The sequence below is a fragment of the Sapajus apella genome, unplaced genomic scaffold, assembly GCF_009761245.1.
Source record: "Sapajus apella isolate SASKATOON/1434 unplaced genomic scaffold, GSC_monkey_1.0 scaffold200, whole genome shotgun sequence".
NCBI classification, from domain to species: Eukaryota; Metazoa; Chordata; class Mammalia; order Primates; family Cebidae; genus Sapajus; species Sapajus apella.
In genome coordinates, this window is record NW_022437140.1 from 826010 (window position 1) to 843664 (window position 17655).

The 17655-nt window shown below is 51.4% G+C and overlaps 1 protein-coding gene across 1 annotated transcript; it reads right to left on the reverse strand.

Annotated features, from left to right (window-relative positions):
* Positions 1-1244: 1244 nt before the first annotated feature.
* On the reverse strand, positions 1245-8721 carry F12 (coagulation factor XII). Its single transcript, XM_032269869.1, has 14 exons — positions 8610-8721; positions 8180-8237; positions 5018-5117; positions 4810-4880; positions 4397-4507; positions 4134-4265; positions 3891-3995; positions 3582-3747; positions 3267-3496; positions 2933-3164; positions 2558-2694; positions 2325-2474; positions 1657-1805; positions 1245-1566 (listed from the first exon to the last, which is right to left on the reverse strand). The coding sequence occupies exons 1-14, from the start codon at positions 8664-8666 to the stop codon at positions 1399-1401; spliced, it is 1866 nt and encodes a 621-aa protein (XP_032125760.1). The 5' UTR covers positions 8667-8721; the 3' UTR covers positions 1245-1398.
* Positions 8722-17655: the final 8934 nt, after the last annotated feature.

Consider the following 17655-nt stretch of genomic DNA (forward strand, 5'->3'; position numbering starts at 1 on the left):
GATACCGTGTTTGGACAGCCAGACCTCCACCTGTATGCCAAGCCCTGTGCAAGGAGAAGCTGCATGTTAGTCCTCATAAGAAACTACTATTTTGTTTACAAAGCAGTTTGCAGACCATACATTAAGATCACCTGGGGAGTCAGGGAACCAACCATTAAACCCCCAGATTGTGGTTCTCAAGAATAAAAGAACATCAGAATCCCCTGCAATGGTGTTAAACAGATTGATACTTCCCACCCAGACTTTCTGTTCAGCAGTATAAAGTGTAGCCCAAGAATTTGTTATGTCTAAGAAGTCCCCTGGTGATGTATTGCTAGCCAAGGGACTCTGAGACCCACCACATTAGTGCATATTGGGGTGGGGACAAGGATATGTCACTCAGCCCTCAGGGTCCATACCACTGCCAATGCTAAATAGTATTAGTATTATTTATTTATTTATTTTGGAGACGGAGTCTTGCTCTGTCGCCCAGCCTGGAGTGCAGTGGCACAATCTTGGCTCACTGCAACCTCTGCCTCCTAGATTCAAGTGATTCTCTTGCCTCAGCCTCCTGAGTAGCTGGGACTACAGGCACACACTGCCACATCCGGCTAATTTTTCGTATTTTAGTAGAGACGGGGTTTCACAGTGTTGCCTAGACTGGTCTCCAACTCCTGAGCTCAGGCAATCCGCCTCCCTCGGCCTCCCAAAGTGCTAGGATTACCGCCCGGACAATGCTAAGTATTTCTTTTTTTTCTTTTTTTTTTTTTTGAGACGGAGTTTCGCTCTTGTTACCCAGGCTGGAGTGCAATGGCGAGATCTCGGCTCACCGCAACCTCCGCCTCCTGGGTTCAGGCAATTCTCCTGCCTCAGCCTCCTGAGTAGATGGGATTACAGGCACGCGCCACCATGCCCAGCTAATTTTTTGTATTTTTAGTAGAGACGGGGTTTCACCATGTTGACCAGGATGGTCTCGATCTCTTGACCTTGTGATCCACCCGCCTCGGCCTCCCAAAGTGCTGGGATTACAGGCTTGAGCCACCGCGCCCGGCCCGTGAGTTTTTTTTAATGAGGAATAACATGCAGCTTCTCCTTGCACAGGGCTTGGTATACAGTATCCTAGGCTCTGTAAACATTAGCTGGACCGGGATCTAGATATTGCACGTTAAGATCTCATAGACCTTGTTTTCTGAGAGCTGTGGAGAAGGGTGAATCGCTTTTCTGTCTTGGCATTTCCCGACGAGACCCAAGGAGTAGAGCTTTCCTTATCACCATTTTCAAAGCACTTTATTGAGTTCCTGCGCCATCTTGGCACGGAGCTGGCCTCACTGGGGGAATGGGACACCATCTTGACGTCCATGCCCCAGCCACCCTCCCACTGCGGAATCACTGAGGAAGGAAAGACAAATCCCTGAGCAATCAGGAAGCGGTGTGCTCCTGGATCCAAGACAGGTAGTTGGCCACGTCGGTGTAGACGCCTGGCTTGTTGCGGTCACCACAGCCTGATCCCCAGCTGACGACACCTCGCAGGGTTAGCTGGTGCCCGACGGCCTTGTCCTCACACACCAGCGGGCCTCCGGAATCACCCTGGGTCGGAAACTCGCAGCTCAGCGCCGTGGGCCTGGGATTTGTGCCTGATGACCTCAGGGAAGGGCGCTAACCCGGCTAAGGTCTCACCTGGCACGCATCGGTGCCGCCCTCGAGGAACCCTGCGCAGAGCATGCCGGGCAGGATGGAGGCTCCGTGCACGTCCGGGGCTGAGCAGCGCTCCAGGGAGAGGAAGGGCACCTGCGCCTCCTGCAGGAAGCTGGAATATTCCTCCGCCCCTGCGAACACAGAACGCCTTCCTCACACCCCACCTGACAACACTCGCCGCCCGGACGATGGACGAGGCTGCGGCAGGCTCTTCTAAACCCGCTCTTGCCCTTCCCCTCCCCAAGGGGGGAGAGGTGCCATTAATTCAATTTCATAGACAAGGAAACTGAGGTCCAGGGAAGAGCCAGGATTTGAATGGGCGGGAGCGGAAGCAGAAACCCTACCTCCACCTCCTATTCAGAGTCACAGAACCTGGCTACCAAACTAACCCAGAGCGCGGGGCCAGCGTCCTAGTTGGCCTTTGCAGCCCGTCGCCCAGAGAGAACCAAGAGCAAGTTCGATTCTCCCTCTACCTCCAGGAGATTTGGGGATCCCAGCAGTGAATCCCAGGCCCTGGGAGGCCCTGCACATTCTCACAGGTCAGCGCCACCTCTCCTGTAGGCACCCGGGACGATACCAAAGTCAAAGCCGCGGGCTTCTCCCGCCTAACCTAGTGATCAAAGATCTCCTCCCCTAGCAGTTGTGCCTACCCTCGAACTGGTGGCCCCAACCGGCCACCTCGCAGAGCGCGGGCTCGGGCTCGGAGGGTCGCGTGGCGCTGCTTGGCAGGCACACCGGCTGAACGTAAGGCGACAGGAGCGCGCAGCTGCCGTCCGCATCCTCCTGCAGGCGCAGCAGAGCTAACCCGGGCGTAGAGGAGTGTGAGGCGGAGATGCTGGAGCCCCACCCTCTCTCCCCGTCCACGCAGGGCGCCCCCCCGCACCCAGGTCGTGCTGGTAGCTGACGGGCGAGAAGGCCTCGTGCAGGCGGTAGGAGCGCACGGCCAGCGTCTGGCACTGCTCACAGCTGTGGTTATGGCGGTCCTGGCCGAGCACCACCGTCAGCTCCTCGGGTGCGGGCCTGCGGGCGGGTAGGGGAGAGGCAGCGCTCTCAGAACTGGCCACAGCGTTCTGGGGAAGCCCCCTGCTCCCGAACCCCATCCTGTGTTCCAGCTTCCTCCCGGGGAGCTCCGGAGGGGCGTGGAAAGAAGGGTGGGACGGGAAAAGATAGGGCACGGGTTCGGGTGCGGCGCAGAAACCGCGCTGGGAGACTGAGTAGCCGCGGCCTTCCGGGCGGCGCTCGGCGGGCGGGTACTCGCCGGTTCTGCAGGCAGTGAGCGGCCGTCAGCACCCAGCAGGGGGCGATGAGGCTGCCGGCGCAGAAACTGTGGCCCCAGTACAGTGCTGCGATGTAGGGGTGAGCCCCGGGCAGCGCCACCAGCCCGCCGACGATGCGGCTCAACGACGACAGACGCTTGCGGAGCCGCTGCCCACAACTCAGTGAGCCGTTCCTGGCCAGGGGAGGCGGCTGCTTACGCCTCGTCGCCGTGGCTGTGGAGGAGCCGGGGCTGAGGACCGGGAGCCCGCGGCCGGTCGGCCGGAATCCAGCTCGCCCCGCGCCCTCTCGGGTGCTTCTTTCCCCCACTTCCTAACCTCCTGGGGTCTGGGACTGAGGCGGGGTCCGGGACGTGGGCTGAAGTTTCGGCGATGTAGTCTGCGGGGGCATGGGCAGGTCGTCAAGCCTAGGAGGCGTGGGCGGCATGTGAAACCTAGGGGGCATCCGGGTCGGAGGCACCTGGCACTGTGCCAGGTTGCAGTACTCCCAGCTCAGCCGGTCACTGCTCAGCACGAAGCACCACGGGCGGACGTCGTTGTCCGGGTTCCTGTAGCCACACGAGGGGGCGCAGTTAGAGCGCCAGGAGCCCGGGGCCCTGGGGCGGAGGGGTCGTCCAGCCCCACGTGGCGCACCGGCAGAAGGCGTGGCCGCTCAGTCCCCAGTTCCGCGCTTGCTCGGCAGTCACGTTCCGGTAGGTGGCCTCCGAGGCCCACGGCTGACAGGACATACCGGAGACAGTGGTCCTGGCCTGGCCGCGGTAGCTGAGCCCGCGGCCATCATAGCAGCTTGCCTCGGTATCTGAGGGGAGAGGGGGCTCCCTGCAGCCAGGGCTGGGCTCTCCCACTGCCCTCTCATCTACTTTCCCCACTCCTCCCTTCTTATTCCTGGCAAGCCCTTCCCATCTCGGGGCTGGCCTTCTGCTTCCCCAGACCCTCACTCACCCACGTCGCAAAAGGGTCCAGTGTAGCCCACCAGGCAGTGGCACAGACGGTGACCCTCTGCCTCTAGGCAGCGACCCCCATGGAGGCACGGGTTGTTGCGGCAGGCTGGTGGAGGGAACACAGTGAGACACCCCTGGGCCTACAGACCCTCTAGAGAGCTCTCCTTCCTGGCACACCACCCAGCCTCCTGCCAGCCTCTCTTTCTCATCCTCCTCCCTGGCCCGATACCAACCATCTGCTCACCCTGGCTGGCCAGCCGCTGGCAGTGGGCATCAGGACCCTTGCACCGGCATCTGGCCACACCTGCTTGCTCAGATCTATACCATATCTCATTCTGGTCGAAAAACCGGAGAAGCTGAGGCTCAAAACACTTCTCTGGGGACAAAGAGGGACAGTGGTTCAGGAGAGTCTAGGACTGTGCCAAGTCTCTGGGGTACCCGGGGACCACTTCTGTAGACCCAGGGTTGCCCCTGTCCCCCAAGACCCTTGCCCGGGCATCTCCTCACCTCTCTGGCAGTGGTTTCCAGTGAGGTGTTGTGGACAGAGGCAGTGGGGACCCCTTGGCGTGTTCACACAGGTCCCTTGTTTCTGGCAGGGGCTGTGTTTGCTGCAGTGGTCTGAGAGATGGACATGGTGGGAGGAAGAGCAGGGAGCTGAGTCAGACAGATGGGTGCCAAGGCCCTACTTGAACCTACCTGCCTTGTGACCTTGCTACTCCAAGTTTCCAGGGCTTAGTTGACCCACCTGCAAAATGGGACCACTCCTTCCCAGAACTCTCCCTCTGGATTTCCAAAGGGCATTGTGGAGGGAGAGAAGGAGCTGGGCCCAGAATCCCAGGTGTGTGGGATTTGGTGATACCAGGAGAGTATCGAGGGGGGAGGAGAGAGCCCTGGGCCACCCCAGAGGCTGTGTGTAGCACCTTTTACTTTCTTGGGCTCCAGACAGTATGTCCATCGCTGGTCCTGATCGAAGTTGGGGGTGGTAGCACACCTGTAGAAAGAGGCAAGGATTCCCTGGCCCGCCCTCCCCTATCACAGCCCCCCTCCCAAGCAGAGTTCCTTGGACAGAAGGACAGGCAGAGTCCATGTCTCCCAGGCCCCTGCTCCTACTTCTCTGTGTAGTCTTACCAGGGCTGAGGGCCTGGCCGGCCCTTGTGGATACATTTGTGGTACAGCTGCCGGTGATACTGGAAGGGGAAGTGGCAGGGCTCCCCGGTGACAGTGAGAACTGCAGGGACAACACACTCCCTGAGGACTTCCCCTGTGCTCAACTGCCCAGGCACTGCCCCTCAGGGTCTGGTCGGGAAAAGGACAGACCCACAAAAAGGTCGCTGTGCATTGAAAACACTTTCTGCTTTAAAAGTTGGGTTCAGAAGTCAGATAGCTGGAGTAGACTCCTGACTCCACCACCTGCTATCTGTGTGACCTTGGGTAAGTCTGGAGTCTCAAGGCCTGGAAGAGCACTTGCCACAAAGTAGGCACTTAATAATACTTGTTGATCCTGAGAAATGGTCTAGGTGGACTTAAAAAAATAAATAAATAAATAATACTTGTTGAATGTTGAAGTCACTGTTAATCACTCTGAGCCTCGGTTTCCTCATCTGTAAAATGGCAATAATAACAATACAGTTGATCCTCATTATTCTCTGGTTCTGTGTTTGAGAATGTGCCTACTTGCTAAATGTTATTTGTAACTCCCAAGTCAATACTCGCAATGCTTTCATGGCCATTTGTGGGTGTGCACAGAGCAGTGAAAAATTTGCACATTGTTTTACCGGTTAAGGTTCAACAAGATGACATGCTGCTGCTTCTTGTTTCAGCGCTCGTATTGAACAAGTCCTTTTCAGTCTACTTAGTGCAATGTTTTTCACACTTCGTGCTTTTGTTGGTGATTTTGCTTTTGGAAATGGCCCCTGAGCCTACTGCTGAAGAGCTGTCTAGTTCCTAAGCACAAGAAGGCTATGTTAGGGAGGAAATGTGTGTTAGATACACTTCATTCAGGTGTGAGCTATAGTGCCATGAGCTTAGCATTAATGAATCAGCAGCACATATGTTAAGTAAAACGTCTTTAGACAGAATTACACATAAAACAAGATTATATATTGTTGGTTAATGAAAATGTTGTGACCAGGGGCTCACAGGAACCTAATACTGTTTGCTAGTTCAGTGTTCACTGTGATTTTATAGAACATAACCACCGCAAATAATGAGAATTGCCTGTGTCTTCTTTAGAGGAATTGTCGTGAGGTTTATAAGATAATGCTGTGAAACACTGAGCGGTGTCTGGCACATAGTACCTGCTCAATATGCATTTGCCACTATTTTGTCAAAGGCAGAGTGCACTTGCCAAGAACCAGGACAGTAAATGGAAATAGAAGGATCTGAGCTAGACCTTTAAGATGCAAATGGGGACCTGGCAGAGTGACTCCATGCCTGTATTCCCAGCACTTTGGGAAGCTGAGGTGGGCGTATCACCTGAGGGCAGGAATTCGAGATCAGCCTGACCAACATGAAGACACACCCCATCTCTACTAAAAATATAAAAAATTAGCCAGGCATGATGGTGCTTGCCTATAATTTCAGCTACTCAGGAGGCTGAGGCAGAGAATCACTTGAACCCAGGAGATGGAGGTTGCAGTGAGCCAAGATGGCGCCATTGTACTCCAGCCTAGGGGACAGAGCAAGACTCTGTCTAAAAAAAAAAAAAGATGCAAATGAGATGGACAGATGGAGAGGAGGGGGACCCTAAGCAGGGGATTAGGCAAGGATAGAGCACCAAGTGTAGGTAAGGAAAGAGGGAGGAGAAACTTTTGGGTGTGTGGTGAAGAGAGGAGACTGAAGGAGTCCAGGGTTGGAATGCACAGGGCCTCAATGCTATGCTCAGGGACTCAACCCCACCAAGTGAGACCCACCAGCATAGGGTCCATCTGGTTCACAGGCGCTGCTATGTTGCACACTCTAGGTACATTTATTTTTAAAATTTGTATTTTTTGAGACAGAGTCTTGCTCTGTTGCCCAGGCTGGAGTGCAATGGTGTGACCTTGGCTCACTGTAACCTCCACCTCCCAGGTTCAAGCAATTTTGCCTCAGCCTCCTGAGTAGCTGGCACTACAGGAGCATGCCACTATCCCCAGCTAATTTTTGTACTTTTAGTATAGACAGGGTTTCACCATGTTGTCAGGCTGGTCTTGAACTCCTGACCTTGTGATCCACCTGCCTGGGCCTCCTGAAGTGCTGGGATTACAGGCGTGAGCCTCCACACCCAGCCTCTACGTATTTAGTGTCTGGAAGAATGAAGGCAATAGGGAGCTAAGGCAGGGCCTGAGGAAGGGGGAAATGACAGGTACCCCTCATCTAAAAGGTAGTTTAATAATAAAAGCTAATATTTATAAAGCATTTCCATGCACCAGGCGATGAGCTGAGTGCCTCACGTGGGTTTTCCTTCTCAGCAACCCTGAGAGGTTTACTATTATCAACCTGGTTTCACAGAAGGGGAAATAGAAGCTTGGAGAACTCAAACCACTCGCCCAGAGACACCCAGCTCATAAGTAATAAAGCTGGAATTCAGAGGCATTCAAATGCCAGAGACCAGCTCTTGACCATTCCTTGCCCATTGAGGGTCCTGGCTTCTGTCTGGCATGTCTCTCTCTGCCCACGAGACGTACTGGGGAAAGGAAAAGAAGGGGAGAAGCAGGCCAGGCGCGGTGGCTCAAGCCTGTAATCCCAGCACTTTGGGAGGCCGAGGCGGGTGGATCACGAGATCAAGAGATCGAGACCATCCTGGTCAACATGGTGAAACCCCGTCTCTACTAAAAATACAAAAAATTAGCTGGGCATGGTGGTGCGTGCCTGTAATCCTAGCTACTCAGGAGGCTGAGGCAGGAGAATTGCCTGAACCCAGGAGGCGGAGGTTGCGGTGAGCCGAAATCGCGCCATTGCACTCCAGCCTGGGTAACATGAGTGAAACTCCGTCTCAAAAAAAAAAAAAAAAAAAAGAAGAAGGGGAGAAGCTGATGAAACTGAGGAAGGCTGGCAGGAGCCCAGGTGTGATGGCACCAGCAGCACATACCTCAAGCACCTGCTCCGAGCCAGGCTCATGGGCACTCAGACACAGCCCATGCCCTGCCCTCAAGGATCACACAGCTCACAATCACTCTGAGACCCTGGTGCCCATGGGCATAAGACCTAGAAGCTGGTAGGCACTAGACTAGACTTCTCTGAGACTGCACACGCCTTACCATACACATCCCCACCCAAGGGTATCTATGGAGGAGGAGCCAGGCCACTTACCCACTGTGTGCTCTTTGTCTTTGTTCTTATGCTCCTTGGGGCCTTTCCAAGGTGGAATCTACAAGGCAGAGAAGAAGGCAGGGAACTGCCTAGAAGTCATAGCCTGCTACCGATCTGTTGCTAGTCCGCAGCTTCCTCTCACAGCCTAGAAATGCAGAGATTTCTTCCCAAGACCCAAACCCTTTCTACCCCCTCCCATTGTCTTAAGGCCTATCTCCCCTAGAAATGCGGGCTGTGCCCTTCCTTGTATCCACCCACTCTGGTTGTCTATCTCCTCTGCCTGGGCCTTCAGGGCTGGCCTCACCTGTCCACATAGGCCTCCTAGTCACCTGAAACTTTAGGTCATGAGCAGAGGCCATGGCTGTGATAGCGACCCCCCGCTCCCCTGCCAGGACCGTCATAGCACAATCCTGGTTCCCACAGCACTCACCGAAAGTGTTGACTCCAGGCTCACCAGCAGGAACCCTAGGAGCAGCAGAGCCCTCATGGCGCCTGTCTGTTGGTCCAACTGCCTGCCCAGGAGTCCAGATCAATAGGGCTGGCCAAAGGTCTTGGAAGTAGAGATTGGTCAAGCTGCCCTCCTGAGCCTGGTGGGGCACAGGCTGTTTGTGGATAGCCAAGTGGAGCGGCTTCGTTGGTCACCCGCTGAGGGTCAGGAAGTTGGGAGTTGGTAGGTAGGGGTAGAATGATGCAGAGTTGCACTCCCCCTCTCTTTTCTAGATAGTGGGACTAGAAGCAGGAGAAGGGACATTCTTCTGCTCTGGGTCCTGTGGAGAGGAGGGGGTTAAGGAGATCAAAGAGACGCTCTCTTTCTTGGGGATCTTGGAGTCCACTGGGAAATGTGTTAGTTTTCTTGGTCATGTAACAGATTACCGTAAACTTAGTAGCAGCTTACAACAGTACCCACTTTTTATGTATTTGTTTTGAGTTGGAGTTTCGCTCTTGTCGTCCGACTGGAGTGCAATGGCGTGATCTTGGCTCACTGCAACTTCTGCCTCCTAGGTTCAAGCAATTCTCCTGCCTCAGCCTCCCAAGTAGCTGGGATTGCAGGCAACCACCACCACACCCAGATAATTTATGTATTTTCAGTAGAGACAGGGTTTCACCATATTGGCAAGGCTGATCTCAAACTCCTGTCCTCAGGTGATCCACTCACCTTGGCTTCTCAAAGTGCTGGGATTACAGGTGTGAGCCACTGTGCCTGGCCAATACCCACTTCTTAGTTCACAACTCTGTACTTAAAAAATCCCATTCTGCATGACTGGGTTTTCTGCTCTGGATATCACAAAGCTGAGATCAAGGCTGAGTTCTCTGGTGGCTCTGGGGGAAGATTCACTTTCAAGCTCATTCAGGTTGTCTGCAGAATTCAGTTCCTTATGGTTGTAAGACTGGGGTCCCTGCTTCCTTGTAGGCTGTCAGCCAGGGGCTATCCTCAGTTCCTAGAGGCTGCCAGTATTTCTGGTCATGTCTCCTTTTTTTTTTTTTTTTTTTTTTCTGAGGTGGAGTCTTGCTCTGTGGTCCAGGCTAGAGTGCAGTGGCACAATCTCGGCTAACTGCAACCTCCACCTTCCGGGTTCAAGTGATTCTCCTGTCTCAGTCTCTTGAGTAGCTGGGACTACAGGCATGTGCCACCATGCCTGGCTAATTTTTGGTATTTTTACTAGAGATGGGGTTTAACTGTGTTAGCCAGGATGGTGTTGATCTCCTGATCTCGTGATGCGCCCACCGTGGCCTCCCAAAGTGCTGGGATTACAGGTGTGAGCCACTGTGCTAGCCATGTGTCTCATTTTAAGAACTCACCTAATTATGTCAGGCCCACAAAAGACATTCTCCTTAATTTAAGATCAAACAATCTGGGACTTTAATTACATGTGCAAAATTCTTTCACAGAAGCATCTACATTCGTGTTTGATAGAATAACTGGGAGGCGTGCAGACACCAGGGGTAGAGATCTTGGGGCCATCTTAGCATTCTACCGACCACGGGAAGTGAGGCAAGAAAGCAGTAGATTTCATGAGAAAAGTGCTAAACCAAGGGGCACTAAGATGTGCAGCTAGAACACAAGAGAAGAAGATAGAGTACACATTTCTGTTTTTCCTGCCCAGCATCTGTCCTGATTCAGTAAGTAATGACACTGATTTTTCCTTTAGCAACGACTCCTCTCTCACTTCTTCCATGGGCTCTAGTGCTGCCAACTCTACCCTCAGAACCAGGGCTAGGGGTGTGGCCTAGCTCTGGTTAATCAGGGCATGGCATGGGCCTAGGTCTGGCCAATCAGAACATGACATCTTTAATCCACAGTGATTGGTTCAGAGATAACTATAAACATAACTTAGGCCAATCAAAAGTTTAGCTTGGGACTTTTGCCAGAACTTTTGGGAAAGCAGTACTTTCTTTCCACTGGGGTTAACTAAGCACAGAGCATGTGGGTCTGAACACGTTGATGATCATCTTTGTCACTGTTTGGGGAGGGCCTGTTTGAGAATGAAGCCTACACAGAGGTAAAGCAGAGCAAACAGGTCAGGAAGGATGGAGGGTTGCTGTGATAGAGAGCTTCCAAGACAGTCCCCATTGACCCTTACCACCTGGGATTCATGCCCTTGTATAGTGTCTTCCCACATTGAGTTAGGGGTGTTCTGTGTGTCCATCAGAATATGACAGAAGTGGCTGGGTGTGGTGGCTCACACCTGTAATCCCAGCACTTTGGGAGGCTAAGGCAGGTGGATCACTTGAGGTCAGGAGTTCAAGACCAGCCTGACCAACATGTTGGCCAAACTGCATCTCTATGAAAAATCCAAAAATTAGGGGGCTTGGTGGCAGGCACCTGTAATCCCAGCTATCCGGGAGGTTGAGGCAGGAGGATTGCTTGAACCCAGGAGGCAGAGGTTGCAGTGAGCAGAGATTGTGCCATTGCACTCCAGCCTGGGTCACAGAGTGAGACTGTCTCAAAAAACAAAAAGAACCCAACAAGACAAAAAACAAAAAACAATAAAAAACCAAAGAATATGGCAGAAGTGAGGGTGTTGGACTTCCAAACTTGGATCATAAAAGACATTGCAGTTTCTGCCTCAGTCTCTTGGATTGCTCATTCTGGAGGAAGCCAGCCACTAGGCTGTGAGGACATACATGCAGAGACGCCTATGTTGGGAGAAAGTAAAGCGCCCTGCTGACAGCCAGTGCCAATCTGACAGCCACATGAAAGAGCTGCCTCGGAAGTGGATACTGCAGCCCTGACTGACATTTGGCTTGCAATCTTGTGAGAGACCTCAAGGCAAAACTGTCCAGCTCAGCTGCTCCTGAATTCCTGACCATCAGAAACTGTGATAAATCATCATTAATTGTTGCTTTAAGCCACAAGTTAGGGTGATTTGTTACACAACATTTGATAACTAATACTGATGAATTGATTTCTCATGACTTTGAGAGCCTAGGTCCTAAAACTAGAAGTATGCTTAAGACTTGGCCAGTTATGGTCAGGCACAGTGGCTCATGCCTATAATTCCAACACATTGGGAGGCTGGGGTGGGAGGATCGCTTAAGCCCAGGAGTTCAAGACTGATATAGGAAACATAGTGAGATCCTATCTCTCCAAAAGAATTTAACATTAGCTAGGCGTGGTGGCATGTGCCTGTAGTTCCGGCTACTTGTGAGGCTGAGGCAGGAGGATCGCTTGAGCCCACAGGTCCAGACTGCTGTGAGCCGTGATTGTGCCACTGCCCTCTGGACTGGGAGACAAAGCGAGACTGTTTTTTTTTTTTTTTTCTTTTTTTTTTTGAGATGGAGTTTCGCTCTTGTTACCCAGGCTGGAGTGCAATGGCGCGATCTCGGCTCACCGCAACCTCCGCCTCTTGGGTTCAGGCAATTCTCCTGCCTCAGCCTCCTGAGTAGCTGGGATTACAGGCACGCACCACCATGCCCAGCTAATTTTTTGTATTTTTAGTAGAGACGGGGTTTCACCGTGTTGACCAGGATGGTCTCAATCTCTTGACCTCGTGATCCACCCGCCTCGGCCTCCCAAAGTGCTGGGATTACAGGCTTGAGCCACCGCGCCCGGCCCGAGACTGTATTTAAAAAAAAAAAAAAAAAAAAAGACTTCTCACAGTTTTATGAGCCAACAAAACCAATGAGTGGACTTCTGTCACTTTCAGTTAGAGTCCTAAGTTATACAAAGTAATCTATGGGAAACGGAGACAGAATGAAGCAATTTACAAATTCTGCTGGAAGAGAGGCAGGCTGTGGAAGACTTCTTGGAACAGAAACACAGAAAGAGGAGGGCAGGAGAGGAGGGGCATCTTTTCAACCACAGGTTTCAAAGGTAATTGGTTTCAAAGTCATTGATATGATGTCTGTTAACTCCATGATGAAAGTGAAACTATTAGATATATTGACAGATCATTAAAGTGAAAGCACCTTTGACACATTTTTTGTTTGTTTGTTTTAAAGAGACAGGGTCTCACTAAGTTACCCAGGATGGCCTGGAACTCCTAGGCGCAAGTGATCTTCTTGCCTCAGCCATTTGAGTAGCTGGGATTACAGGTGCACACCACCATGCCTGGCTCTGTCAGTTCTTGTTGCAGCTGAGTATAGACCCTGGCCCTAAGGCCACTCCCACATCGGCTCCTTCCTCTTGGGGAGAAGGCAGCTGTTCCTCTGAATGGAAGGGGCCTTTTGAACAGGTCTTTGCCACAAGTAGGGGTTTGCAGGCAGAGTGAGTAATACAACTGCACAGAAGCTTGAATGCAGCATGCCAAATGAGGAATGTGGTGAGCATAGGGTGCCTTGTAGGGAGTGTAAGATGAGGCGTGAGGTCCATTGGGATCCAAGGTGGACATTCATGGGCATTTGGATGTTCAACATCCATTCTCCCTTCCTCTTCCTCTCCTCTCCCAGTTCTATTTTGTGATGACTTCTTCCCAGTTGTGTGGTGAAAGCGTACTTTCTTTTCTATTTGAGACAGAGTCTCTCCCTGTCACCCAGGTTAGAGTTCAATGGTGTAATCTCTGCTCACTACAACCTCTGCTTCCTGGGTTCAAGTGATTCTCCTGCCTCAGCCTCCTGAGTAGCTGGGATCACAGGCACGCACCACCACACCCAGTTAATTTTTGTATTTTTAGTAGAAACGGGGTTTCACCATGTTGGCCAGACTGGTCTCGAACTCCTGACTTCATGATCCGCCTGCCTTTGCCTCCCAAAGTGCTGGGATTACAGGTGTGAGCCACCATGCCCAGCTGAAAGGGTACTTTCTAGAGACCATCTCCACTATGGAAGCCTAATGGACTAGACCAATCTCTCTCTACCATAGTATAGCCAGAGGAAACTAAACTTAGCCAATGGGTGTTTTCTCCCAGGGCTCTGAATCCTGATCAAGTCACACAAGGATGGCAGGAAAAGTTGGATGTCTTGCATTCCACCACCTGTGCCCTGACCAGATCGTCCCTTCGACATGGCATTAAGTCAGGATGCCTTCCAAAAGCCAAGTGTATGCAGTAGGGCAATTCAAACTCATCATCCCATGTCACCAGAGGTCTGAAGCAGCGGGACTCCAGGAACAGTGCTTTCAGTGGTTCAATAATATCATTAAGAACCCAAGTTCTTTCTCGTTTGTTTGTCTTCAGTGTGCAAACCTTCAGACTGACTGCCCTCATGGTCACAAGATGACTGTCACAGCTCCAGGAATCACACTTAAACTCAGTTATGTTCAAGTAAAGAAGAGGTACCTTCCCTTCCACTAGCTCCTTCTTAGGAACGAGGAACCCTCCCTCATCCTTTCCACTGACTCCTTCTTAGGAGGGAGGAACCCTCCCTCAAGTCTCAAGCCGACCTCCCCTCATGCTTTCTTAGCTAGAACTGGCTCACATGACACCCCTAAACCATGTTTAGCAAGGATAAGGGGATCCCTATAACTGGCCGAAACCTATTAACCCTGGAGCTGGGTCAGAGGCATGTGAGGTAAAGTGACCACTGGAACAGAGTTGGGACTCTGCAAACAAGGAAGAGGGGTGGCATGGATGGACAACTGGTGGACAACTTCGGTGTCTGCTCAAGGGACCTCACTGTGCTTCCTGCTTCCTAGTCTTCCAGTGGCCCTTAATTCCTGCACATTTCCAAGCCTGTTCCTTCTAGTTGATGCCGTGAACTCCCGAGGACCTTCTCATAAATTCCCTTTTGTTGAAGCAGCTAGAGTCATTTTCTGTTGCTTGCAACTAAGAACCCTCTCTTCCTCATACTCCCAGCCTACTTAGTCACCTAGTTCTGTTCATTCCACTACTTAAATATTTTTCTTTTTTGAGGCAGGGTGTCACTCTGTTGCTCAGGCTAGAGTGCAGTGGCATGATCATGGCTAACTGCAGCCTTAACGTCCCCGGTTCTAAGCGATCCTCCCACCTCAGCCTCCCAAGTAGCTGGGACACAGGTGTGCACCACCACACCCAGCTAATTTTTTAATCTTTTGTAGAGGTGAGGTGTCACTATCTTGCCCAGGCTGGTCTCAAACTCCTGGACTCAAACTATCTCCTCACCTCAGCTTTCCAAAGTACTGGAATTACAGGTATGAGTCACCACCCAGGCTACCTAAATATTTTTCAAATCTCTCCACGTCTCTTAATTTCTACTGCCTCTTCTTTGACTTCCAGGAAATTCAAGGTGGCTACAGCTATGAAACATAATTTGAGAGTCTGCAATGAAAATCTATCATTTCCTGTTTATCATTCATTCTCTCTGGTTCTAGAAATGGCCCTCAGTGTTTGGGGAATCACTCCTCCCCACCCTGCATCAATATACATAAAATAAAGCCTACCGCATCCCTTGGTTGAGGGTGGAGTGGACATTTGTTCTGGACCTGGTCAATCAGAACACCACCTCTCTTTGTCTTCAGTAATTGGTTCAAAATGAACACCTGAATTAGCTGGGTGCGGTGGCACACGCCTGTGGTCCCAGCTACTCAGGAGGCTGAGGTAGGAGGATGACTTGAGCCTGGGAGGCAGAGGTCGCAGTGAGCCAAGATCTACCAGCCTGGCTGCACTCCAGCCTGGACGACAGAGTCAGACCCTATCTCAAAGAAAAAAAAAAAAAAGAACACCTGACCTGCATCAAACAGTGAGAGGCAGTCCCCAGATTTTTCTGGAATTATAAAGGTAGAGGCTTTCTCTTTCCATGGAGGTTGCCACATTCCTAGCAAATGAGCCTGGAGCTGTTGGCAGCCATCTTTAACATCTCAGAGGGAAAACCTGCCTGAGAATAAAGATAATAAAGATTAAAAGCAGAATCAGGGTATGGGCGCTGGGTGTGGTGGCTCACGCCTGTTATCCCAGCACTTTGGGAGCCGAGGCAGGTGGATCATCTGAGGCCAGGAGTTCGAAACCAGCATGGCCAACATGGTGAAACCCTGTCTCTAATAGAAATGCCAAAAAAATTAGGTGTGGTGGCGTGTGCCTGTAATCCCAGCTACCTGGGAGGCTGAAGCAGGAGAATCACTGGAACCTAGCAGGCAGAGGTTGCAATGAGCTAAGATTGCACCACTGCACTCCAACCTGGCCAACACAGCAAGACTCTGTCTCACAAAAAACAATCAGGGCATGGGAAAGACAGAGTTTGAATGACACCATTTGAGACCCAGCATCCAGAGATGCTTTAAGTCAGAATCACCACCTATGCTTTTCTGTTACTTGAACCCCCAAATTCCTCTTTTTGCCTAAGCCAATTTTAGTTTCAACCAAAAGTCCTAACTTATGCTGCCAGAGTTCATACACTGTTACCAGGAAGTTTCTAAAACAAAACAAAACAAAACAAAACCCCTCATGTGATCATGATGGATAAGTCAGTAGTTTAAAGGACAGGAGAATACTGAGCTTAGAAGCAGGGTAGGGAAGCACTGGACTTGAGTCAGGAAGCCTTCCACTCCCATCTGGGCCACCTGCCCACAGCGTAATGATGGCTAAGGAGCTCCACCTCTCTGAACCGGCATTGCCACACCTCTGTAGGGAGGGATGGGCACTCATGTTGTCTGGCAGACTTGAGGTGTTAGAATGGGATTGCATGTGAAAAGGCAGAGCCTGGTGTATAGTTGGAGCTCAATCCATAGAAGTGTACAAAGAAACTTTCCTGTGGATACACTCTTCTCTACCATTTCTGCACACTTGTCCCCAGATCTTCTTGCACATCTGGCTGTCTTCTACCAACTGCTTTAGATGAGAGCAGAATGGCACTGTCCCCTGGCTTCTGTCTTTCCATAGCTGGGCCGTGTGTCCATGGGAGGAGAAACTATCAAGTTCCTGCTCACAGGCGTCTGGATACACACAGACACACACAAACCCCCTTTCTCTTTAGCAGGTACTTGGGACATAGATTTCAAGAGGTTGCAGAACTGCCTGCTCAAGGAGACGTTGGGGGGAATCAGAAGATACCCAGCCTGCCATCCTTCACGCCTTGGTTGGTGGCACTGTTGCTTCCCCAGTCATTCAGACTGTCGAGAGAGTCTTTTTTTTTTTTTTTTTTTTTTGAGATGGAGTTTCGTTCTTGTCACTCAGGGTGGAATGTAGTGGTGCGATCTCGGCTCACTTCAACCTCTGCCTCCCAGGTTCAAGCAATTCTCTTGCCTCAGTCTCCCAGGTAGCTGGGATTATAGGTGTGCATCACCACATCTGGATGATTTTTTTGTATTTTTAGTAGAGACTGGGGTTTCACCATGTTGGTCAGGCTGGTTTCAAACTCCTGACCTCAGGTGATCCACCCGCCTCAGCCTCCCAAAGTGCTGGGATTACAGGTGTGAGCCACTGCACATGGCCATAAACTTTTTTAAAAAATGACATTTATGGGTCACAGTTTCCATGGGTCAGGAACCTGGCACTGTTTAACTGAGTGCCACTGGATCGGAGTCTCTCACAAGGCTGCATCAGAGGGTCAGCTGAGGCTGCCAGGGGAGGATCCACTTTCAAGTCCACTCACAAAGCTGTTGGCTAGAGACATCAGTTGCCTGCCACATAGGTCTCTCCATCTCACAACATACCAGCTGGCTTCTCTCAGACTGAGCCAGTGAGGGAGCAAGAAGAGTTACCGAAGATGGTAGCCACAATCTTTTAGAAATCTTGTGTTGGAAATGACATTCCATCACTTTGGCTACATTCTTTCCATTGGAAGTGAGTCAGGCTGGGTGCTGTGGCTCATGCCTGTAATCTCAACACTTAGGTCAAAGAGGGAGGATCGCTTGAGCCAGGAGTTCGAGACCAGCCCGGGCAATAGAGGGAGACCCTATCTCTACAAAAAAATTAATTAGCTGAGTATGGTGGCACAAGCATATAGTCCCAGCTACTCAGGAGGCTGACGTAGGAGGATCGATTGTGCCCAGGAGGTGGAGGCTGCAGTAAGCTGTGATCGCACCTCTGTACTCCAGCCGGAGTGACAGAGCAAGACCCTGTCTCTTATGAAAAAAAAATGGCCAGGCACAGTGGCTCGTGCCTGTAATCCCAGCACTTTAGGAA